This window comes from Bacillus rossius, chromosome 2 (genome assembly GCF_032445375.1).
Source record: "Bacillus rossius redtenbacheri isolate Brsri chromosome 2, Brsri_v3, whole genome shotgun sequence".
Lineage (NCBI taxonomy): Eukaryota > Metazoa > Arthropoda > Insecta > Phasmatodea > Bacillidae > Bacillus > Bacillus rossius.
In genome coordinates, this window is record NC_086331.1 from 93,434,719 (window position 1) to 93,462,367 (window position 27,649).

Sequence of the window (27,649 nt, forward strand, 5' to 3'; positions counted from 1 at the left end):
AATTGTTTTTGGTGAGGTGATTGTGTGACGGTTTGCTGTTGCCTTCCGCAATGTGGGAGTCAACGAACCGGAAAAAGAAAGGTCCAGTATCGAGTCTCGTACTCTTCCGCGTAGTACAAGGTTATCGCCTCATTTTAGTTAACTTTTCCTCTGAGAAACAGGCGCTGTATTTGCACGGCACTTGCCGATGACGTCAGGTGAGGTGTTGTGCGCAGACAGCGGCACTGGGTGGGCCAGGGTCGCTCGGTGGACCAGCAAGGCGGGCGGCGGGCGACAGAGGCTGGAGCGCCGGCCGCTACCAGGCGACCGCGGTGGCTTGCCAGCGCCCCGGGCTATTTCGGGGCTGTTAATGTACGCGCCGCTGACGTACGAGCTCCAAACAAGCAAAGTGCACGTAGATTGTGAAACGGACACGTAGTTTTCTCACAGTTGCTTTCTATACCCACGCACCCCTGGCTCGGTGATTCTCAACATAAAATTAGACACGAGTTTTGTATTCGGGTCTTGCATTTGGAACATTAGACTATTTTCATGAACAAATTAAATGGTTTAAACTCAGAACGGACTACGTGCCAAAACCAAAATTTTCACGATGATTCCATTATTGAACTATTTTTTTCATGCACAGCGATCTTAAAAAAGGAACTACCACGAAATATTTTTTGATATTGTTTTTCGATCAAAATATAGTTAAGTGTCATGCCTAGTGATATTTAAACTCTTCAACTGTGCATCACTCTATTCAGTATCATTATGGTTGATATGATTAATGATTTTTTTTCTGCCCAGGGGTTTGTTTGTGTTGCTGAGGCGATAAAAAGAGTGTGACGCTCACTGGTGCTTCTAGCGCGGTATTGCTTTTAGGCGCAAGACTCTCAAACTAGCATGCATTCTCTTCGTACTTCATGGAGAATAAAACGATGACACTAACAATTTAATGGCGTAAAATTAGGTTGAAAGCGGTATGCAAGTACTCATGATGCTTACAGGAACCTATACCGGGGTATTCGTAACCTAAAAATTATCCTAAAAATATCCGTTATCACCTTTTTCAATATCAGAGAAAAGTTAAAAGGCGAAACCTGAAAACTGAACTAATATTTGGACGTCAACAAATTCTTGGATGATTTACGCAAACAGGCTCCACGCAGATAGCTTGAGCAGATTCTAGATCGAGTGGGTTGCTCTGAAAGGTCTGCACATCTTAGTGTGTCCAGGCAGGCCGCTCCCTTGAACGGGTGTAATGGATACTTAGTAAATCATACTGATAGACATAACAATATTAGAGTTGTAGCTACATGTTTAGAGACTGGGAAAAACTAAATGAAAAAGTGGTAGTAAGAAGGGTGTAAAATTAAACGCAAAGTTCGTTTACCGATAAACCAGCGACCAGAAACACAAAACACGGAGGAATCACTAAACGGTATAATAAAAACTGTGAGATAATCAGAAAAATAATTAAAATTTAAAATATCCGTACCCATAGAACATTATGATTTAAAGACGCTGTCAATTAAAAATAGCACGACACTAATAATTGTATCAGCCCGTAATGAATACAGTATAATAATTTAATGTTTACATACAATGCGATTTTTACACTTATTTCTGCGAAGTTCTTTGAAATAGTTTCAAATACTAATACCTACGCTATGAATATGGAAAATAATAAACTAGAAACGTTATTTACTTGTACAGTATAATCATTCATTTACGCTGTAAAAATAATATGCAAATTGTTAAAATTAAATATAATTTTATATTTTTTGGAACAAATTTATCATATTTAATCACAGTGAAATAAAATAAATAATTACTTTGATTGTCAGTATTGACGTGATTTTTTATTATCTAATAAGTTAACTTCAAAATTAAAATAAAAAGAAAGAAATATATCTTTTTAAATTATTTTTTTAAAACCTGTTTTAACACTAAATAAATCAATTTAACTGGGTAAATTTTTAGGTGCTGTAACATATGTATAATTATTTTACATACAACACAAAATTATCATTTAAAGACTTTACTAGCAATTGTTATAATCGGAAAGACTATCACAATTTGTAGATAATTACGAAATGTTTAATGTTCAAAATTTGATTCCGCAGATTTTAGGGAAATTTGCTAAACAATGAAAAACAGAATTATTTCTCTAGAAAATACAGGCTTTATTTTTTATCTTGTTTTTTTAATTATTTACGCGTGACTTAGAATTATTTTTTATGTCAAAAATTTGTCGAAACAAAATCTTTCTCGCAGTTCAAATTATTTTCAGTAAAATATTAAAAATTACTGCACAAAATATCAAAAATTTTCAGTTCATAAATCAAGTGGAATGAACTCGTTACAAAATGATAAACAAAAATTCTATGACAATAATATAATTTTTTTAAAGTAGACATAGTTTGGAAATTTTCAAAGGTGCATACTTTTGTTTTAGGGAATATAACCCCCCCCCCTCCCCCAACCAAGTGTATCCTATTTTCAAAATTACATTTGTTCGTTCAGTTTAAATATATTCCGTTTAGTAACCAGACGTGCTTGTGAAATTTTTTTCACACTATGGTTAATAACGTAAATTTCATAGATTACCTAAAACAAACATACCTCACTTTATTTTATATGCCTATGTTTTGAACTAGAATGTGTTTACTAGCTTAAGTAATCGTTGTTTCATTAATTACGTTATGAACTTTAATTGATTAAATTTTAATAGTGCATTATGCAACAGATGTGATATAACCGATTACGTAATATGTCAGTTTGTTATATTCTTGGCACTCTTTTTAAGCCAAACTGTTGCTATTTTAATACACGAAGACATTTAATCCGAACCTAAATTTACATAGGCCTATTATTAAATTATACAGTTTAAGTAGAAGTATAAAATAATAATAGGATTAGCTTCTAATTTTTTTTTTTTGGCAAACTGCATTTCGTACATTTAGATTTGACATGAGTAAAACATTAAAATGCGAATTTTTTTTAAGTAGAACATGATCAAATTTACTTAGCCACACTTTACTAGGCTGATCATAATATTTGTAGTTTATCAGGATGATTGTAAAATGCATTTTTATAAAACATGATTTTTGTTCATGAACGATTATCATTAACACTATTCCATTAGATGCCTAGGCGTAAAATATGTGATAATAAAAATAATGTTTGTTAATTATGTAATTTTTCACATCCGATTCAGCCAAATTGATTTTCAAGTTGAACGAATAGTTAAAATTGTCTGTATAATTCCAAAATATAGCACTTGTTTGTGCAACTTGGCTGAATCATATGTCATTTAAAATTGCCATCATACACATGCGTTGAATACAAAAATTGAGGTTCTTTCGATATTTGTTTTAATCTTTGGAACATTTTGCTGAGATATTTATGGCAAGGAACACCAACAATGTTACATCGTGTGCACAAAATAATAGTATATAATACTAAGTAATGGTGTGTATATATTTTACTACATTAGTTATCATAAAATTGCACAGTTAAAACATTTTTCTGTTTAAAATAATAGCTACCAAGAATATCATAACTTTACACAAAACAAAAAAGTTTATGATGCAAAACGTTGAAAACAATTACTATATTCATCATTAAATTACAAATTTATAAAGAAATTAAGTAGCTCAATAAATTTCGTTTGATTGTTACGCAGTTCATGAATATTTATGGAATATTTGTTTCTGAGCTGCCACAAATATGTAATGAAAATCAAACTAAATAAACATGGCCAGAAGTATTATTAAAAATGATGACTCAGTTGTAAGATGGTTTGTGAAAGTTTCACGCTTCTAACAACCATAACTTTAATTCTAAGAGTAATAACGGCGTCATTATTTATTGGAGAAAACGTTCCTTTTACAAGTTTTAAAGTAATTGGATTATAAATTGACCATAACGTACTACCAGATTTTTTAAAAATTATTTTACAAGTTATATGTTTTAAATGTAAATAAAGCTAGCATTTGTAAACGCATTATTTTAAAAAAAAATTCTTTGTTCGGTTTAGGAAATACTTAGTCCAAATAACACATTAAACAGGTTGAGTCTTAAATTGACTGAATAACGTCGGCTTCAGGTTCATTACGAAAGATAAGTTGCAAACATATATACGACTTATTGTCTAAAGTGCTGTCCAAGGCTGGTATACCCTATTTCAGTTGGAGCTGAACAACTTTTTTTACGAATAACAGAAAAAGGTTTAAGATTTGAACACTTAGCGTCTAGACAGTGTTTAATTTAAAAAACTAAATCCATATGTATATGTTATTACTATGAACACCGTCGTTTTTGAGAAATGCTAGTATAAAATTTAGAACTAAAAACATGCCACGCCTGGTAGGTATGTAACTCGCATTACAGCCAGTGTATGAGTGCTGCTACAAAACAGGGGCACTGATAGTTTAGCGAATTACACGCCATAAATGTATTTTAAAGATATAATTAAATTTATAATGAATAAAAGTTATCTTTGCATGAAATATATTAATCCGGCTTTAAAAATACACGCTATACTCTCGTGTTACAAGAATGTATTGTAAATAGGGGTGACGAAAAATATTTTTGTAGACATACGCAATTGTTAGTTTATACTGTATGTTATAGATAAACCACAAAGATGTAAAATAAAAAAAAAACGCAAACACAAAGAAAAACACCCCAAAATCAGCCGAAGTCAAGACTTTAGTTTATAGAGAGCAAATGGAAGAAATTAGTTGGAAAAATATCACGGCACAGACGAACACAGTGGGCTGACAACAATGCTGTTGTAACAAGAACATAAAATACAATAATAACCGGGGACAGCATAGCAACAAACAGATGAACCCGACGATGATACAAAATACATAATTTGGACAATACAATGACAACACAGCGATGTAAAGACAAAGACACAGACGAACAATAAAATAGGGCTTCCTAAGACAAATAAGTTGCGACGTATCGGAAACCGACACCTGTTCCGTTATCAGGCACAAACAAACTTCCCCTTTGCACGCATAATTGAAAAAAGTTTAAATAGGCGTGTTATTATTTCAATGAAATCTTTCTCCATTATTATTTCTCAAATACTTGATCTATTATTTATAATAAACCAGTTGTTAAACTCCAACGTCAAAAGCATAAACAAGCCTTGTAAAGCACTTTAGATCGGAAGTAGTGTTCATGTTTTTAACATTTCTGTTCCCTATTAACCTGGAGCGGAAGTTTTTCTGTCAATTTAAAACTCATTCTGTATATGACAATTAGAAATTAAGGAATAAGGGAAAAAATATGACTAGGTAAATAACACTAAGTTTTGACAGCATATTTTTTTTAACTATTTAGCTTCTAGTCCGAAAGCAATTGATTAATTATTTACATATAATTATTTAATAACTGTAACTCAAGAAAAAACATAACGTAGTAATGAGGTGCGTTATATTCGTGAAACAAAATACAATGATCCAACTGTGTGAGTTAAAAATCAAACGATTTATTTTAGTTATTGTATGGTAAAAGAAATGACAGTGACACCAGAAAAGAAATTTTGTCAGGATTTATTTAGTAGCAAACACATATCAGTACCAAACAAAAATTTCAGACACACAACGAATTGTATCACAGGATTTAGAAAATATTGTTCTCGGAGATACACACAAACTGACTCACACCTCGACACACATTAACCACTGTTACTGACCTGTTGTAACAAGATTTAAAAAAAATATTGGCATATTATTTCAATAGTTACGAAAACTTTCAGTAACTGAATTAAATTACATTTATGTATTAGTTGTACAACTTTTTTTATATAGTGATTATTTTAGTAACAATACCTTAACTACACAGTATATCTTATGTTTATGCTTTTCCACGTAAAAAAACCTACTACTAAGATGACAGTCTTACTTAAGCTTACCCCAAAATTTCAAACTACAAAACTGTGCCTACTAGGTGATCAGTCACTAGCAACTATCGAAATATTATTTAATTTTGTCACAGATAAATTACGTACGACATAAATCCTACCCAGCTTAGGAAGAAATAGATTTTTCGACCCACCAATAACCCTACTTAAACCAGGATTCGCTTTCAACATAAATTCAAAATATCAAGTATAAAATATGGGTTTGAGATCTTTTAAATTCACGAAAATGACTTCGTTACTTTATCTATTGGTTGGCTGTTCGTTTTGACACTATTTTACATAAAATAAAAGGTAAGGAATTTACGTCTTTTACGGCTAGTTTATTCAAACGACAGTAAATACTGTAATAAAAAACATGCTTTTAAAGAATATCAAACTAAAAAGTTAAAAATAAATATAGTTTAAAAAACTAAAGAAACATGCTTATAAAGATTATCAAACTAAAAAGTAAAAAATAATTTTAAAATTTAATTTATGACAATAGTATATAAGCAATACTAGTATAAATGAGAAAAAAGCTTGAGGCGCTTTGTGCCATATTTTTTGTATATTAAGCGCCCCATGCTTTTTTCTCATTTATACTAGTATTGCTTATATACTATTGTCATAAATTAAATTTTAAAATTATTTTTTACTTTTTAGTTTGATAATCTTTAAAAGCATGTTTCTTTAGTTTTTTAAACTATATTTATTTTTAACTTTTTAGTTTGATATTCTTTAAAAGCATGTTTTTTAGTTTTTTAAACTATATTTATTTTTAACTTTTTAGTTTGATATTCTTTAAAAGCATGTTTTTTTTAGTTTTTTAAACTATATTTATGTATAATTATCATAGGGAAATGAGTTACCGACACTACCTATTACCATCTGAGATAACTATTTGGAGTTGCAACGTCACAAAGAAATGGTAAAGTCTCTACGAATCATTTGCAGTTAGATGTATGGATATAATATTAGAATTTACCGGGGAAAAAAAAAAAAAAAAACATTTTTTTTTTCGGCGTGGCCGGAAGTAGAACCCACGATCGCTGAATCCGAAAGCTGACGTCACAGAAGTCGCGCGCCTTAGACCGCTCGGCTAACGAACGTAATGAAATGGGTGGGACATTTTACAGTGATGAGTCACTCACTCTTAGTCGAAAGAGTTACAGACGGACAGACAGAGTTACAGATGGACAGACAAACATACAGGTGAAGCTAATATAAAGCATGTAAAAATAGTGCCAAATTTGTCTGAATAAAAATTTAAACTTACATTTTCATCTTAATAAAACCGTGCTTGTTTAACCTAAAACTATATTTAAAAAATATTTTCAAATGACTTTCGTCATATATTTTTAAATAATTGCACGTAAGAGTAACAAGTGGGGCTCGACGAATGGTAATAAATTCTTCAACATTGATTTCGCCGTTAGAAACTTACTGTACATATTTCGAGTTATTTGTTTTCGTTATACCTCTAAAACGATACATAGAATTTATTTTACAAAATAGGTAACTTAATTTTTAGCTCGATAAGAAAGAAAACTAAGAAATACGGTTTGCGGTATAACGCTAATGTCAGTCGGTGGAGATGATCTGCGTTACCTTAGCTGTAATGTTTTAGGCTAGGTCTCACACTCCATGTTAATTATTTGGTTTTTTGTTGCTAATATTATTTGAAGTATTATTCTGTAAATTTATCACGATAACTATTAATTGGTATGATAGATACATCTAAAAGATTCTCAACACATAATGACCAAATAGTATATGATAGTACTAAATGTCACGCAAATTTTCGTAATCATGAGCACTTGGGTGACCTCAAAGCTCTCGAAAAAAAGGTTTAGTAAATATAAGGTGAGAAAATCTGTGACACAACAACAAATGGAAGAGCGTAATAATGTATCGCAATAAATTTGCAATGGGAACCATTAATACATAGATATAAGAATAAATGGAAATCACTAAGACGGCGCGTGAAACCGAGCTTTACATCATGCCGGAAGTAGGATTCGAACCCACGACCATCGCCACATGTCTAAGCGATAACGCCCACCAAGGACTATACTTCAGGATAGAAACCATCGTATGGATTCACTGATACAGTTACATAGTAAGAAAAGAGAGAGGTGTCACAAACTAAGCAGTGGTAAGACACTGGGCATTGGTAAGACACTGGGCATTGGTAAGACACTAGACAGTGGTGGTCACTAGATAGCGGTAAGATACAACATAGTGGTAAGAAACTGGGAAGTGGTGAGACACTGGGCATTAATAAGAAACAATAAAGTGGTCCGACACTTGACAGTAGTTAAAGACAGGGCAGTTGTAAGACACTAGGAATTGGTAAGAATCTGTAGATTTGTAAGACACTAGGCAATGGTAAGGCATTGGAGAGTAGTACGACACTGGGGAGTGGTAAAACACTGGACAGTTGTAAGACCCTGGGCATTGATAAGAAAATATTCAGCGGTACAACACTTGACAGTTGTGAAAGACTGGGTAGTGGTAAGACACTGGGCATTGGTAAGTCACTGGGCAGCAGTTATTAAATTGACAGTGGTACGACACTGGTGAGTGGTAGACAATGGGCAGTAGTAAGACACTGAGCTGTGTAAGTCACTGGGGATTGGTAAGACAGTGGGACTTGGTAAGACACTAGAGAGTTGTAAGAGACAAGACAGTGGTAAAAGACAAGACAGTGGTAAGAGACAATGCAGTAGTAAGATACTAGTCAGTGTTAAGAGACTGGGCAGTGGTAAGATACTGAACAGTAATATAGAGAGTAGTAAGATACTAGGCAATGGTAATTCACTGGAAAACGGTACGACAATTGGGAATGGTAAGAAACTGAGTAATGGCAAAACACTGGGAAGTGTTATGACAGTGGTAAGACACTGGAGAATAGTGAGAAACTGGACAGTGGTAAGACATTGGTCATTGGTAAGACACTGGAAAGTAGTTAGATACTGGGCACAATGGCAGTGGTAAGAGAATGGGCATTGGTAAAAGACTGGGATAGTAGCAAGGCACTGGGCAGTTAAGACATTGGACAGAAGTAAGACCCCCAGGCAGTACTAAGACACTGGACAGCAGTAAGACCCTGAACAATATTAAGACACTGGACAGTAGTAACATATTGGGTAATTCATTTCCTTGCCCAGCCCACTTGAATTTTTTTCCCTAAATCCATCACCTCTTGTTCTAGGATGGATTCGTTACATATGCCACAGTGTTGTGCTACTGGTGCTCTAGTTGTTGACGAGATTTGAATCCTAGTCCATCATATTAGTAAAAATATAAGATTAATGCACAACATAAATAACGCTTAGTAAACAATTTAATTAATTTTTAGTTCACCGCGATCCTCTTTTTAAAAATTTGCATTACAAATAACTTTCCTACATTGTTGGACGGCTTTCACCAAGACGAAAGGCACCAAGTAGGGAACTAAATATACATTAAAAAAACACCAATAATGGATTTTCAACATTCTTTGATTTTGTTTGTTTTAGTGTACAAGATATCAGGATTTATCGCACGAACTTTAACTTGCTGCTTATAATAAAGAAGTCCTAAAGCATAAAATGTTCAATAGTACAAACTAAAAGAATATATATTGAGAAATTATCAAACCTATCACAAGTAATTTATAATTTCAAGCAATTTTTGATTGTCGATCACCAAAATTTAAATACGATGGGCATTTTAAGTATTTTGTGGTGATTTAGAATCCCGTTTTTCCTGATTATATGCCACTTAAGGTTGTGAGAAACCACACTACACGTAAATGAGAGTTATATTTCTTTTAGCAGCTGAAATGTATAATTTATTAAGTTGAAAGTTTGCAAATTTACGTTGTTACTTTTTATTTAAAGTTATTTAGAGTTAGATCAGTCAGTGAATTCCTAAGTTGGGCTTTGCCAGAGCGTACGCAGTGGGTAAAGAAGAGGGGGAGGGGTATAACTCACCCCCCCCCCCCCCAATCCTAAAAAAATGTTTTATTCCCACCAACAAATGGAAATAATTTAAAAGCAAACAGGGGGCAAAGTGGTTGTACCCCCTTCCCCCGAATTGAATTTCTGCGTACGCTCCTAGATAGATCCCTTTCACCACCGGTCTAGTAGCCTACGTTAAAAAACATGTATTGGTATAACGTATCCTGGTGAAGCTGGCCACGTTCCCGCGTGCTCTGTTCCAGGTGAAGTTCAATCCGTTGTTGAAGTTAGTCCCGCGTGCAACCGCGCAGGCGGCCAGTGAAAACCGCCCCACCGCCAAGCCTCCCCATTCGCGATGGGGGTGGCTGAAGACCTCGCCCCCAGCTTCACGCAGAAGCCGCAGCTGCGCCAGGAGGACGAGGGCAACCGCCTCGTGTTCGAGTGCCAGCTGCTGGCGTCGCCCAAGCCGGACATCACGTGGTTCCGCGGCGACACGCAGTTGGCCGAGGACCACCGCACGGCCATGAAGACGCAGTCCATCGGCACGGGCAAGTTCCTGGTCGTGCTCGAGCTGGACGACGTCGTCGAGACGGACGCCGGCCTCTACAAAGTCAAGGCGAAGAACAAGATGGGCGAAGTGGCGGCCTCGATCAACCTGAACTTCAGTCGTGAGTAAACTTTCTTTTTTTAATGTGATATCAAGCAACGTCCCGCAATGTTTCCAGGGGCACAATATACCTTTTATAAAGAATCATCGATCCCCCCTATTGAAGCGGGGGGTCCGGGTGTCCTCCCCCGGGAAAATTTGTATTTCAAGGTGGAAAATGGTGCTATTTAAGCAGTTTTATTATCTAAAAATTGATTACACAGCACTTTCTTTGCCCCCGTTTGCCCCCACTTCAAGGTTTCAGAAGGGGGGGGGGGGGCAAAATACCCTCCCCTCCCCCTGTGGTTGCGCTCCTGAATGTTTCACACGGAGTTAGGAACATGCAGGTCACATTTTTTACACCGCCATCGCCCCGAAACATTGCGGAAACGTCTGATGAAGGTGAATTATTATCCGCCTTCATTTTATCGTCAATACTGTAAATTTAACACTACGCCTCTCTGACATATTTTGTTCTGTCACAGATTTTTTCAACAGATATTTACCAAGTGTGATATAATTGCCATAAAAAGACGTGCGAATTTTTTAAAACCATTTTATATATAACACTTAGTAAATATCTGTTTGAAAAATGTTTGTGACAGAACAACAAATGAAAGAGATTAAATGTGTTAAATTTACAGAAATATGCCTTAGTAATTATAAATGTCGAGAAACTGAAAATAATCAACTTGGCGTGTGAGACTCCACATCAAATACATGTAGCTACTTTTATAAACTACTGTAATTAAAAACTTTTTCCTTAATGCAAACACTAGACTTCAGCCAATGTTTTGGGTGTCTAGCCAACATGGCGCTAGCCATGAGCTGATAAAAAGACGGTTTCACCTGGTTAAGATGTATTCATGCAGACGTGGCCACATCCTGATGTTTCAAAACTATTTCAGAAATTAACGTTACCTTACTTAAACACTGTGACATTTCTGCAATCTTACAAAGATAATATTGCAGAAACATTTCAAAAATTAACTTTACCCATAGTGAAATATTATAAATTTTTTAAAACATTAATGAGATAATACTTCAGATACACTTTAGTAATGTAATGTTAAATTAATTAAATGTTGTTCAGTTCCTACAACATTACATAGTTTCGACGTGACAACGTCTAATAAATAGATGAACGCCGGCTGCACGCACGAAAAAGGATGACTCATTGTCCCGTTACGCTCATTGTACGCTTGCGCCGCATCTATATTCCACTCGATTGGCCTATGAATCTACTATTATATTAAATAGGTTAAGGCGGGCTTTTCAAAAGTAGCTTTTAAATTTAGTACTCTAACTAAACAATTTTTTTATTAATGAATTTTTTTTGGTTATTTTTCCATTTCTTCATTTTTCGAAAATAAAGAGCAATAAACAAAAAGAAACATAAAAGAAAATTAAAAAAATATTTAGAAATTTTAATATCAAGTTGAACCGCTTAACCGACTTGCAAGGGAATATACTATTTTATGGAGCCAATTGAACATTCCAATTAAACAATCACTTTCATTCAAAAAGTTATAGTTAAAATAATCTGTTCGTTAAAGTAATATATATATATATATTTGAATTAATGAGTGCAAATAAAAGTAAATTTATCAATTAAATTGTAAATTTCAATTCCCTCCTTCTTTGTATCCATTAAAAATTGTGATAATTCAATAAAAGTGATTCAATTTTATTCATAAAAGTATGCAATCATTTCATCAATGTTTTGTTATGACGTTGTCACGTTAAACTATCGTCCGTAAACCGAGTTTACAGACAACTGATTTTTTTTCCAACCACATTTTACAAATGTGACGTTACCATGCTGAAATATTTTAATGTTTCTGAAACATTGAAGAAGCTTTATCGGAAATTATGTTCTTATAGTATATTTATTATGCATATGTTAATAGGTAATAGCATTCTAAGTGTTTGCAAACATTACATTCTTGTTAATGACCCAATATGACGACATTTTCATTAGTCATTAAAAACTATGTTTCTCATGAAACTCAAACATAAAAAAAGAAAAGAAAATCAAAATAATTACCACATCCAATGAAAATCCATCAGAAGTTTTAAATTGCGAAACAATTGAAAATATGAATGAACTAGACGTTTAACCCCATTCACTGACACTGTTTGTATGTGTGTACATAAAAAACAATATTTTATTTATAATGTTTGTATTACGATAAAATGTACCAATTTCACACCCAAAGTAGGCATGGAAAAACTATTTAAAGAAAAATTCTTAACAGTAAAGATTATGTTTTCAAAAATACTTCTCTTCAACCTCTATATAATGGCACATATACTAAGGTGCACTAAATATTCTCTAAATGCGTATAGCTATATTGGGTATGTTTTAATAGGATGCTTTAAAAGTTATAATTTTATAAATCACTTTGTGACAGTCGATATCGTGCCTGGGTTGGACGATTCATTACCGTTAAATACAATCAATACTTAAAATATTTTACTGGGTGCCGAAATACTACTTAAATTCCCTCGAGGGTTCCAACCATCGATAATTTGCTTCGTAACTACGAAGACTTTCGACTGGAATAAAATTTCTCGGAAACAGGTGTTATATTTTATTCTTCCTTATCTAAAATTCACAGAGCAAATGGCGACCATTTTCCAACATGTAACTGCAAATTATTATTTTTAAAAGACAAAAATAAATAAAGTTCGCTGCTTTGAACAATATGATGTCAGCGTATTGTAGCAGAAAAAAACAATTGGCGGAATCCACATGGCTGCCGTGAAGTCATAATGGATGTGGTAATATATGCCTTGGCCGAAGAGGTTAGGGGTCAGTGTGATTGAGGCATTAAGGAGAAAAGACCAGTTGTCAATTTTTTTACAAGTTAATCCACAGGGAATCGAACACCGTGGCTCTGTACTCGATATCGTAGCTACATTCCCTTTGATTTAAGTAAATATATATATATTTTTTAATTTTATTCTGATATTTTTTGGAATATTTAAGTAAAAATTCCAACATTTCAAAAATGGCAACCAGTGATCATGGTCAAAGTCGTGACCCAGAGGCTTGAGTTTTGGCAATTTTAAAATATTTAGGCTAAGCGAGGTAAATTAAGCCTCTCTGAGGAAAATTAAGCATCCGGATTTGTTCTATCGAAGAAAGTGGGAAATATTCCCTCCAAAACGGAATTTTTCCCTTTAAATAGGGAAATTTTTAGTCCTTTTGAGGAATTTTCAGTCTTTTTTAGGACAGTTTTGAAAATTTAGACACCAAAATGGCCGCCGTGAAGTCACAGTTCAAGACGGCGGTTGAGACCACAGACACCACCTGGCGAATCCTGTTTTAGGTACTACTATTTTATACTTCTCATCATAACCTAACAACTCTCAAATAGAAAATCAACTGTTATTAAAACTGATATCAAACAATTAACCAATTACTGTAACTGATCGAAAAGAATAATAAATCTTTCACTAGTTCATTTGTAAGCCTGCGCCGTTACAACTTCTGAGACATTTTCACAAAAATAAATTTTTAGCATTTCAATTCAAAATCCTATATGTAATGGAAGATTATCGGAAAGCTTTAGTTTTCATGAATATTTTCATTACTGAGACGTGTTCGAATAGGCTTGTTTTCCTCCGCAGTCCACATACTCGTGGGAAACGTTCAAACCAGATTAATATTATGTTTTTGTACCACAGGTGTATCGGTTTGACTTAATCAGAGAAGAGCATGAAGCTGATGAAAATTAATAAAAATCTTACTATTCTTGAATTCATACTTAACATCTGTGTGATCGGCAATGATGTGGGTGATGTAGCTTTGATTCACATGTAACTAGCATTTAGAGGAGTTTTGGTTAATTATATACACAATTAATAAAACTACGTGAACACAATTTCACAATTAAAATTAGTTGTCTGTAAAGTCGGTTTACGGACGATAGTTTAACGTGACGTCATAACAAAACATTGATGAAATGATTGCGTACTTTTATGAATAAAATTGAATAATTTTTATTTTAATAATAAAAGAATAAATACTTGAAATTATACTAGTAATCAGATTTTTAAAATGCAAGAATAATTAACCTTTATTGCCGAAATTGTAGTTGTAATAAGCAATGAAAACAACATTAACTTTTCACTTCACTTTATAAACAGTCGACGAAACAGTTCACGTGTAGATGTAAGTTGTGTGCTGCCGCTGTCTTTCTTCTCCTCGGACGCATAGGCCAATCGAGTGGAAGAGAGATAGATGCGGCGCAAGCGTACAATGAGCGTAACGGGACACAGCGTAACGGAACAATGTGCGTAACGGGACACTTTTTCGTGCGTGCAGCCGGCGTTCATCGATTTATTAGACGTCACGTCAAAAATCTCGTGTAAAGATAGAGATCTTAATGTCAATATATCGATTGCATTTGTAAATGCTTCGACAGTAGAACTTTAAAAATGTTTCACGTAAAAGTTAAACTGTAAGTTTTGTGTAAATGTTAAGCTTAACAAAAATGTCTGTATGTACATAGAATTGTAAAATCTACAAGTCTTCCCTATAACCTTATTACAAATTATAATGAATTATGAAAGAACCTTTAATTTATTTTTCATGCGAGCTTTATATATATATATATATATATATATATATATATATATGTGTGTGTGTGTGTGTGTGTGTGTGTGTGTGTGTGTGTGTGTGTGCGCGCGCGCGTGTGCATAGTCACCAGAACTGTTAATGAATCCTGCTCTGAATATTATTTGTATCAGTCTTCAAGACCAAGTATCCCTTCGCATTGCATATAAGTGTTAAAAACCAATTTTTACAATTAATTGATTGATGATTAATCTCACTGATATGCTAATGCTGTTTGAAGTCTTTGCATTCTCTTATAGCGCGTGAAAATGAGAGTATCATCAGCCTGCTTATCAAAACGTCTTTTCATGGTTTTCCCTCATCCAATATACAATATGAAACGGTAAATTAACAAAAATCCCTTTCGACTTGGCCTACAATTGTAGGTAGATTTAAAAGTTCAAATTTTTCCTGGGACATTCTAGAAACTTGTCCAGCAGACAGACTGTGGGATTCAATTTTTCTGAACTGTTGAAAATGTTTCACCATAAGTTATATCTACGAAGAACACTGAATACAAATTTACAAGGGATCTTCGTCAAGTTATGGATATCTTCGGAAATTTACGGTTCTGAGTTTACTTACTGTGAACACTATAAAAACATGGAAACGGACCATGCGCCATGTGCTTGAACCCTTCGTGGTAGAATCATTTCTGCCCCGACCTACTCTTCAACCGGTCAGTCCTATGTCAGCTGTGTTCTCCTACAGTAATAATGCATGATCAGTGCACCCTTCGTGTACGTGCTCGGGGTTTTCCCCTAGATTCTATGCAGGTTTTACCTGGGCCCAACTTGACAAAGTTTAAATCTAGATTTAATTTAGAGTAAGACATGCCTTCAATCGCTGCCATAGCTGGCCAATTACCGAACAGAGCACTAACCCTAACCCCTCCCACAAATACACTTAGTTTTAGTAAGGATAAGAAAAAAATTCCAAATCAATATTTAAACAAGAAATCATAAGATTCATTTTGTAGTACAACTTTTAATTATTCATACTTACACGGCTAGCTATGGTCTGAATTGCACATACATAAAGCACTCGCGATATTATATGATCGTGCATATATTTAATTTGAGAGTGTTCACTAAGATGAAAGTTGTAATAATTATTACTGAATTTGAGTGAAGTTTCAAATAAAAGAGTTTATAGCAGAATCCTGTAGATTTAATTTTTCTTTACCAAAATAATTTTTACGCTATCTTCTCTTGTCACCCAAAGAATTCGAGGTAAAAAAAAATATCCCGCTCTTAATTCTGAACCAAGGAAAACTTACTGTCCTTGGGACGCCGCAAAAGTTCACATTTCCCCGTCATGGTCTACTTCCGATGACTATGATCAACGAAATTCAAAATAAAATGTTCGAAAAAAAGATTATTATGGGCGCAGCCCTGACCACAGCCGTTAAAATCGTCTATCACTAAATTCACTAACAAATTTATGAGACACTGAGAGCACCACCACACATAACAACGTCCTTGCGATGAGTAGCCAGACAAAGCACAGTACAAAAAAAAACACAAAAGTACAAACTGGGGACTTCCCCCAAAAAACTGTATTCCTATTGGCTACAAAATATTGTTCTTACAACTCATATTCTGTGATTTCCCGTACCGAAAGCTTTCCCATAGACCTGGCTAATGTTTCTGTCCCTCTCTACCAAATAATACGATAAAATATCTTCTACCATTTCGTCACTGTGGCGTCACACATTTTCTTTCTTTCTCTAACAGAAACCGCTGTCTCACGTTTATAGAAACGTCCCAAACACACCATGAAATACAGTTATAATATTATAGCGATAAAAATAAAAATCAATTGAAAAAAAAATTCTGAAAATCACACACACAAATAGTAACCTAGCCAACCTTGTGAAAATTAGTAAAAACGTAGTTCAGAGGGTGCTCTAGATAAAAAAAATAAAAATAAAAAACTTGCAATAGTATTAGGAAGAGGAAACTTTGGTGCAGTGTATTTCTTATAGGACTATGGCTTGGTGGCTTAATCAATCGTGGCTTACCAATCGAAAGAAATCGACCATATTCGGGCATTTCTGCTACTCGTGATTTATGATCAAGACATCAGTGGCCATTATTGACAACGCCACATTCGCCATCTTGGAATATAATTTTTTTTAAAATATATTATGTAGCAATAAGTTAGAAAAAAACAAAAATCATGAAACAAATTTCGTATTAAAATAGTAATTGATTAGAATGATTTATGTCCTAGGTTTGAGCCTTGCACGGTGTAAAAGTTTTAATTGTAGGTAAAAAATATTTACGTAATAAAATATGGTGACAAAATCCTCAAAAAAATTGTATTAATCCCTCCTCTGCCCTCCTCCAAATTGATTCTATCAATTCTTTTCCTCCATTCATTCCTTGCTTGATAAAATTAAATATAATTTTATGTAAAACAAGCACTTATTTTAAAAAACGTAAAAAGTCCTAAAACTGCATTAATTCCTTATCCACCAGCAGCCAGTAAGCAACCGATTCCATCTTAGCCGCGATCTTAGAAATACATAATAGTTTAACTAGATATTCAGAAAAATCAAAATATCCTAAAAAAGTCATTAATTTACTGATTGATTCGATCGATTTCTGTCCTTGGTACGATCCTTGCTCTATGCAAAAAATATAATTTCAGGTAAAATAATATTTATTTCAATTTAACATCGAAGGGACACGTTCAAGGAAAAATCATCAAAATTACAAATAAAAATGTAGCACATAAATTCTACAAGTACAAACAAGGAAATTACCAGCATTTTTAGATTTCTGCAGTCTTCTTAAAATGCGAAGCGAGTCCTTTGCATACCTTGATATTTGTTTTCAGGGCATTTCCTCGTGGTATTTGATTAACCAGGCACGTCCAATCATTGGTCAGCCAAATCCAGTTGGTTGTCTAGGACCGTCAGATACGGTGTCCAGCATGAACGTCCAGTCGGTTGGTCAGGCTAACACGTCAAGTTGATGGCAAGGTATGCGCAGTCGGTGTCAAGAAATGTCATTTCAGTGGCCAGGACGCACATCCAGTAGGTGGCAAGAATCATCTAGTTGGTAGCTAGGCATATCTATTCAGTAGCCAGGCATGTATTCAGCGGCCAGGTACATTTATTTTGTAGCTTTTATTATTTTATTATTTTATCAGCTAGGCATGTCCAGTCAGCGACCAGTGGTTGGGTAGACTCATCACGTTGGTGGCAAGGTACATCCAGACGGTGGCCAGACAAATCTATACAGTGTCCAGAAACGCACGTCCAGTAGGAGGCAAAGTGCATCCATTGGTGACTAGGCACATAATCGGTGATCAAACACATTCATTAGGTGGCAGAACGCAACCAGTCGGTGGTCAGGCATGTCTATTCAATTGTCGGGAAAATATTTAGTGGTCAGGCACATTCTGTTTGTTGGCTAGACAGTTCCAGTTGGTGGTTAGGTACTTTCAGTCTGTGGTCAGCATAACACGATCTGTTGGTGGCCAGGCACATCTAGTAGTTGTTGGCTAGACACCTCCAGTCTGTGGCCAGGCACATCGGATAGGTTGGACAGACTCATCAATCGGTTGGTCAGGCTAACAAGGTCAGTTGTTGGCCAGACATATCCGATCGGTGGCACGCACATCCATTTGTTGTCTAGACACCTCCTCTGTGGCCAGGCACGTCAGATAGGTTGGACAGGCATGTGAATTTGGTGGTCAGGCACATTTAGTCAATAGCCAAGAGGTGAAATATTTTAATACTTGATATACCTTCCAATCAAATCATGTACAATGTCAGACGTGTAGGCCAAGCATCTCCGAACCAAGAGGTATTTTTTCGTCGATACTCACTATCTTTTTAAATAGGTTATGTTCAATGTCAGGCTTATTGACCAGGTATCTCTGATCCTTGAGGCCAATCATGTCTTGAGTACAGACTTGTCGATGAACAATCGTCAAAAAAGAAGCACATTTAACGAAAAAGGGCGGACATTTGAATGAAAATTCAACTTTGGTGAAATATGATCTCATCACAGTGATACGATTTCATCAGAGGGATACGATCTCAGCATTAGGATATGATTTGACTACGAGCAGTAAACGAAAATGATGTATATTTACACGAATTATTAACTTAGTAGTACACGATTCTATCAGTAGGCTACGATCGCCATTATACAGTAAGTTCCAACAGCTCCAATATCTTTGGATTCAACTGTCTTTGGCTTCAACTGCTTCAACGACATTTTGTTATAAGTCTACAAGGCTACATGGCTAAGAGGCTACATAACTACGAGGCTACAAAGTTAAAAGTCTAAAAGGCTACAAGACCACAAGCCTACGAGTTTACGTGACTACAAGACTACGAGGCTACATGACTACATGAGTAGTATATGAATGTATTTCCGGCGGCTGGCTTCTGGCTGTGGTGTGTGTGTCCTATCCGCCATCTTGGATTGTGACGTCACGGCGGCCATCTTGGATGAGCGTAACGGGACACAGCGTAACGGGACATAACGTAACGGGACATAACGTAACGGGACAAGTAGATCACGGCAGCCATCTTGGATCCGCCATCTTGGATCCGCCATTTTGGATGACGTCATTTTGTTTTCTAGAAAATTCAGGCATTGTGTTGTCCGCCATATTGGATGATGACGTCACCGTTGCAATTTCCGTTACGGCCGCCATCTTTAACTTTTTTATTTATTATCCGATTTTAATGAAATTTTTTTTTAAAAATTATAAAAAAATTTAAATAATATAAATTTAATAAAATATTTATAAAAAACAAACATTATCGATACGGAGCACGGAGTCCTCGGTTCGAACCCGACGAGGTCAAAAAATTAATAATGGCGACCGATCCTTCCCCCTGTGGTGGCTGCTGACAGACTGCCCCCCCAACACTTTTTTCAAAGCATATATATCGACAGTGAGCATGACGTCATGTCCGCCATCTTGAAATCTGGACGCCATCTTGAAAATCTTTATTTATTATCCGATTTTAATGAAACAAATTCCAAAATTCATCAAAAAATTAACGTATTTGAATTCTGTTTGATTATATCGATGTACGTCCTTGGTTCGATTCCCGGCGAGAGTAAACGATCAATCCTTCCTCCATGAAAGCTACCTAGACTGATCTACCACCAACAATACCAAGGTTTATATCATCAACTGGTATGACATCATGTCCGCCATCTTGTCTTCATCCGCTGGAGTCCACCATCTTGTTTTCGTCTGCTAGAGTGTGCCGATACCATGTAGTATAATTATCTGGTCACCATACTTTTGTCCTCAACTGTTGTCATTGACCTTGGCCTTTGACCTTGACCTTGAAATTTGACCTTGACCTTGAAATTTGACCTTGACCTTGAAATTTGACCTTGACCTTGAAATTTGACCTTGACCTTGAAATTTGACCTTGACCTTGAAATTTGACCTTGACATTGAAATTTGACCTTGACCTTGAAATTTGACCTTGACATTGAAATTTGACTTTGTCCTCGAAATTTGACTTTGTCCTTGTTGACCATCATGGATTTGACATTTTATGTTCAGTAGATGCTACCAGGAGCTACCACCTGCTGGAGTAAGCCATCTTGTGTGTGTGTACTCGTATTATAGAGTTCATTTCCATCTGGATAATTTTATTCTAACCCGCTACAGTACAGTAATCATTTATTACTGTGACACACGCCATCTTGAAATTTGGACGCCATCTTGAAAATCCGTAATTTTAATGCTAGAGATTCGGGAAAAAGTTCAAAATTCATTAAATAAATTTGTAATCTATATACTGATTGATTGGATCGACTAAGGTCCTTGGTTCGACCCCTGACCGATACCAATCAACTTTAATTTTAAAAAATACCACAAAAGCGACAGGTTTGAGAAAATAAAAAACACCACAAGTTCTTTTAAAAACTTTTATTACATACATTCTAATCTACTACAAGTACATAATAAACACAGACAAAGTACTAAAGTCTTGTGGATTCCTCGATTCAAACAGTCTTCTTATTGTACGGACAAAGCCTTTTACATGACTTTAAATGTCTATACGATCCGTTCATCACCGCAGCCAGAGACGGACTGAAGTTCATATCACCAGGGTCCCACTTATATATTCTCATTTGCTGGTACAACACACGAGTCAAAACAATAACCATGTTCATTATACTTCTCGGAGCATTTTTTATAATGAAGATGTAAGCTATCAAGACGTGAAATTAGTTTTTTGCACTTATTGCACTGAAATTGTATTCTTTTAACATTATTAGAACAACTGCTTCTTTCATGTCTGCGAGCATTTGAGGTAATAGTAAATGATGCGTCACAGTATTTGCACCGACGCAATGTATGCTTTTCATTAGTGGAAGAATCCCTTGCTGACGATGAAACTTCGGATGATGGTGGTATCACATCTGTTGAAATCTCCTCCAATGTTGACGTCGTCGTTGCCAACAGGATCTGCACCTTCTCCATCGTAGCTGTCGTCAAGGTTCCCGTAGACGATGGTACAACCTCCGAGTTCGACGTTAAAGACGGTAAAGATGCCATCGAGGTCTCAAGAACAGCTAATTGACACGTCTTATGCACCAGAAGAAACAAACTAGGTGATCCTTACACCGCCGACGTCAGTAACTAACTGAGCGTCCTGCTGTCTAGGACTCGCTTATATACATGCACCGGATGGAATAATAATACGCTAGTCAAATCAAGAACCATTTACAATAATACTAGAGTCAAATCTACAAATTAAAAAAGAGGATCATTTGATCGAAAAAAAAATTCGATCTCTCCAATATACGCCAGGCTCCAAGAGCTACAATTCACGTCATCAGATCCATCTAAATTTTGCTCCTATGATTCAATTGACCATTAGCTGCAAGTGCTCCAACAGATCCATCAGCTCCAACACGTAATGTACGCAATGTACGCACAATACATGCAATTTACATGCAATAAATGTAATGATCACTCAGTACACACAGGAAACGGAACGTACACACAGTACACACAGGAAACGGAACGTACACACAATACACACAGGAAACGAAACGTACACACAGTACACACAGGAAACGAAACGTACACACAGTACACACAGGAAACGGAACGTACACACAGTACACACAGGAAACGAAACGTACACACAGTACACACAGGAAACGAAACGTACACACAGTACACACAGGAAGCGGAACGTACACACAGTACACACAGGAAACGGAACGTACACACAGGAAACGGAACGTACACACAATACACACAGGAAACGGAACGTACACACAGTACACACAGGAAACGGAACGTACACACAGTACACACAGGAAACGAAACGTACACACAATACACACAGGAAACGAAACGTACACACAGTACACACAGGAAACGAAACGTATACACACAGTACACACAGGAAACGGAACGTACACACAGTACACACAGGAAAAGGAACGTACACACAGTACACACAGGAAACGGAACGTACACACAGTACACACAGGAAAGGAAACGTATACACACATTACACACATTAAACGGAATGATCACACATACATTAGCGGAAACACACAGGCTTAGTTGGAAATCAGAATACAAGAAACAAAAACATTAAATTTTTACTTTCAATATTTAATTACTTCTCAACATTACACAAATACAAGTAAAAGAAACCATTATTGTATGTAGCCAGCTTTCCTCAGTTCTTTGAGTATGAAGGATATTTCTTTGATGCACGAATAGTTTCCTGCACAAAGCGAGTCATGTAGAAGTCTTAGCCGGTCAACCAATATGTTTGGATCTTTCCATGATGTGTAATCAATCTCTTCTACCACCATCTTACTTGCTTGTTTATTATAAATACTGTTAATATCACAATCGTCCCTGTGATCATAATAAGCATTATCAGATTTATTTTTTATAACACGACGTTTCCATCGTTTCGGTCTCAGGACATCGCCACATTCTTCGATCTTGTCAGCTCTAGGTGCTTCATCACAGTCTATGCCTTTGTCAACAGCCTCAGAGTCACTGTAACAATCACTGTAGAAGACATCCTCTTCACCCATATTACCGTATGAATTCGCTATCGATGATGTCGAAGTGTCTTCATCGTCTTCATGCTTCCTTTTTAGGAGTCCATCATTTTTACAAAGAATGGAGGATCTACTGAATATAGGCTTGAATGTATTCTCACTTTTCACGGTGTTGATACTTCCATTAGTTTCAGTCTTCCCGAAGCCATTAGCATCCTTCAATTTATGTTCTTCCTCACAATCGGGTGAGCTAATACCATCACGCTCAGGACAAGGAAAATTATTGACGTAATGCAGATCACTCTTCTTTAGTCTAGTGGATTCATCGGTGTCCTCTATGCCGTAAGTAGTCTTGACTTTACATGTTCTACCATGTCTTTTTAAGCTGTCAATTCTTGTTATCAACCTGCTACAACGATTACAGCTTAACATGTTGCGTAGTGGGTTTCTAGCACAATCATTCTTCTCATGACGTCTAGCATTCCTTCTCATGGCAAAATCCTTGCCACAGTATCTACAGCGGCTTCCTTCCGATTCAGCTGCAGATAACAAACCACGATCCATGGTAGCTTCTGTGACTAATGTTAGATACAAACTGTCAGTTTTCTCCAATTGGAACCATTTCTTAAATAGAGTTTTTGAAATGTTTCATCAGCGAGAGTTAAGTTATCTAATGCAAAGAAAATTGATGCAAGTAGTTCAGGCTGTCGTCAACAGATGTCGCTACGTGTTGCTTGTAGGTAAATAATATCTATTTCATTAATGTGGGATGCGTAACGCTCACTATCGATCGCAAAGGGAGGTTGGCTTCGATAGTATCCAAGGAGAAAAAAAGTTCGTCCGTGCTTCTCAGATTTCTCACGGTCCACCATCTTGGATTGTGACGTCACGGCGGCCATCTTGGATGGGTGTGACCTTGACCTTTGACCGAAACCTCAGGAATGATCGCAAGCACACGGATTAACCATCAAAATATTGATAAGAATAATCAGGAGCACACGGAGAAAAACCATCATAATATTGGCAAGAATAATCAGGAGCACACGGAGAAAACCGACACAAGTTTTCTTTGATATCATAAAAATATTAAAAAAAATTAATAAAAAATTAAAAATAAAAACGAAAAAAAAATCAAACATTCTGGCTTGTGAACTTCTCATTGTTGAGCAAAGATAGAGTTCTAGTACAAGCCAGAATGTTTGATTTTTTTTTTCGTTTTTATTTTTAATTTTTTATTAATTTTTTTTTATATTTTTATGATATCAAAGAAAACTTGTGTCGGTTTTCTCCGTGTGCTCCTGATTATTCTTGCCAATATTATGATGGTTTTTCTCCGTGTGCTCCTGATTATTCTTATCAATATTTTGATGGTTAATCCGTGTGCTTGCGATCATTCCTGAGGTTTCGGTCAAAGGTCAAGGTCACACCCATCCAAGATGGCCGCCGTGACGTCACAATCCAAGATGGTGGACCGTGAGAAATCTGAGAAGCACGGACGAACTTTTTTTCTCCTTGGATACTATCGAAGCCAACCTCCCTTTGCGATCGATAGTGAGCGTTACGCATCCCACATTAATGAAATAGATATTATTTACCTACAAGCAACACGTAGCGACATCTGTTGACGACAGCCTGAACTACTTGCATCAATTTTCTTTGCATTAGATAACTTAACTCTCGCTGATGAAACATTTCAAAAACTCTATTTAAGAAATGGTTCCAATTGGAGAAAACTGACAGTTTGTATCTAACATTAGTCACAGAAGCTACCATGGATCGTGGTTTGTTATCTGCAGCTGAATCGGAAGGAAGCCGCTGTAGATACTGTGGCAAGGATTTTGCCATGAGAAGGAATGCTTGTGCTAGAAACCCACTACGCAACATGTTAAGCTGTAATCGTTGTAGCAGGTTGATAACAAGAATTGACAGCTTAAAAAGACATGGTAGAACATGTAAAGTCAAGACTACTTACGGCATAGAGGACACCGATGAATCCACTAGACTAAAGAAGAGTGATCTGCATTACGTCAATAATTTTCCTTGTCCTGAGCGTGATGGTATTAGCTCACCCGATTGTGAGGAAGAACATAAATTGAAGGATGCTAATGGCTTCGGGAAGACTGAAACTAATGGAAGTATCAACACCGTGAAAAGTGAGAATACATTCAAGCCTATATTCAGTAGATCCTCCATTCTTTGTAAAAATGATGGACTCCTAAAAAGGAAGCATGAAGACGATGAAGACACTTCGACATCATCGATAGCGAATTCATACGGTAATATGGGTGAAGAGGATGTCTTCTACAGTGATTGTTACAGTGACTCTGAGGCTGTTGACAAAGGCATAGACTGTGATGAAGCACCTAGAGCTGACAAGATCGAAGAATGTGGCGATGTCCTGAGACCGAAACGATGGAAACGTCGTGTTATAAAAAATAAATCTGATAATGCTTATTATGATCACAGGGACGATTGTGATATTAACAGTATTTATAATAAACAAGCAAGTAAGATGGTGGTAGAAGAGATTGATTACACATCATGGAAAGATCCAAACATATTGGTTGACCGGCTAAGACTTCTACATGACTCGCTTTGTGCAGGAAACTATTCGTGCATCAAAGAAATATCCTTCATACTCAAAGAACTGAGGAAAGCTGGCTACATACAATAATGGTTTCTTTTACTTGTATTTGTGTAATGTTGAGAAGTAATTAAATATTGAAAGTAAAAATTTAATGTTTTTGTTTCTTGTATTCTGATTTCCAACTAAGCCTGTGTGTTTCCGCTAATGTATGTGTGATCATTCCGTTTAATGTGTGTAATGTGTGTATACGTTTCCTTTCCTGTGTGTACTGTGTGTACGTTCCGTTTTCTGTGTGTACTGTGTGTACGTTTCGTTTCCTGTGTGTACGTTCTGTTTCCTGTGTGTACTGTGTATACGATCCGTTTCCTGTGTGTACTGTGTGTACGTACCGTTTCCTGTGTGTACTGTGTGTACGTTCCTTTTCCTGTGTGTACTGTGTGTACGTTCCGTTTCCTGTGTGTACTGTGTGTATACGTTTCGTTTCCTGTGTGTACTGTGTGTACGTTTCGTTTCCTGTGTGTATTGTGTGTACGTTTCGTTTCCTGTGTGTACTGTGTGTACGTTCCGTTTCCTGTGTGTACTGTGTGTACGTTCCGTTTCCTGTGTGTATTGTGTGTACGTTCCGTTTCCTGTGTGTACGTTCCGTTTCCTGTGTGTACTGTGTGTACGTTCCGCTTCCTGTGTGTACTGTGTGTACGTTTCGTTTCCTGTGTGTACTGTGTGTACGTTTCGTTTCCTGTGTGTACTGTGTGTACGTTCCGTTTCCTGTGTGTACTGTGTGTACGTTTCGTTTCCTGTGTGTACTGTGTGTACGTTTCGTTTCCTGTGTGTATTGTGTGTACGTTCCGTTTCCTGTGTGTACTGTGTGTACGTTCCGTTTCCTGTGTGTACTGAGTGATCATTACATTTATTGCATGTAAATTGCATGTATTGTGCGTACATTGCGTACATTACGTGTTGGAGCTGATGGATCTGTTGGAGCACTTGCAGCTAATGGTCAATTGAAGCATAGGAGCAAAATTTAGATGGATCTGATGACGTGAATTGTAGCTCTTGGAGCCTGGCGTATATTGGAGAGATCGAATTTTTTTTTCGATCAAATGATCCTCTTTTTTAATTTGTAGATTTGACTCTAGTATTATTGTAAATGGTTCTTGATTTGACTAGCGTATTATTATTCCATCCGGTGCATGTATATAAGCGAGTCCTAGACAGCAGGACGCTCAGTTAGTTACTGACGTCGGCGGTGTAAGGATCACCTAGTTTGTTTCTTCTGGTGCATAAGACGTGTCAATTAGCTGTTCTTGAGACCTCGATGGCATCTTTACCGTCTTTAACGTCGAACTCGGAGGTTGTACCATCGTCTACGGGAACCTTGACGACAGCTACGATGGAGAAGGTGCAGATCCCGTTGGCAACGACGACGTCAACATTGGAGGAGATTTCAACAGATGTGATACCACCATCATCCGAAGTTTCATCGTCAGCAAGGGATTCTTCCACTAATGAAAAGCATACATTGCGTCGGTGCAAATACTGTGACGCATCATTTACTATTACCTCAAATGCTCGCAGACATGAAAGAAGCAGTTGTTCTAATAATGTTAAAAGAATACAATTTCAGTGCAATAAGTGCAAAAAACTAATTTCACGTCTTGATAGCTTACATCTTCATTATAAAAAATGCTCCGAGAAGTATAATGAACATGGTTATTGTTTTGACTCGTGTGTTGTACCAGCAAATGAGAATATATAAGTGGGACCCTGGTGATATGAACTTCAGTCCGTCTCTGGCTGCGGTGATGAACGGATCGTATAGACATTTAAAGTCATGTAAAAGGCTTTGTCCGTACAATAAGAAGACTGTTTGAATCGAGGAATCCACAAGACTTTAGTACTTTGTCTGT

General features: G+C 36.2%; 1 protein-coding gene across 1 annotated transcript in view; it reads left to right on the top strand.

Annotated features, from left to right (window-relative positions):
• LOC134529473 (twitchin) overlaps positions 1 to 27,649 on the top strand; it is a 547,023-nt gene that overhangs the window by 2,059 nt on the left and 517,315 nt on the right. Inside the window, exon 2 of the mRNA XM_063363606.1 lies at positions 10,113 to 10,517. Within this exon, the coding sequence (XP_063219676.1) occupies positions 10,205 to 10,517 (313 nt within the window). The 5' untranslated portion in view covers positions 10,113 to 10,204. The remainder of the gene's footprint in view (positions 1 to 10,112; positions 10,518 to 27,649) is intronic.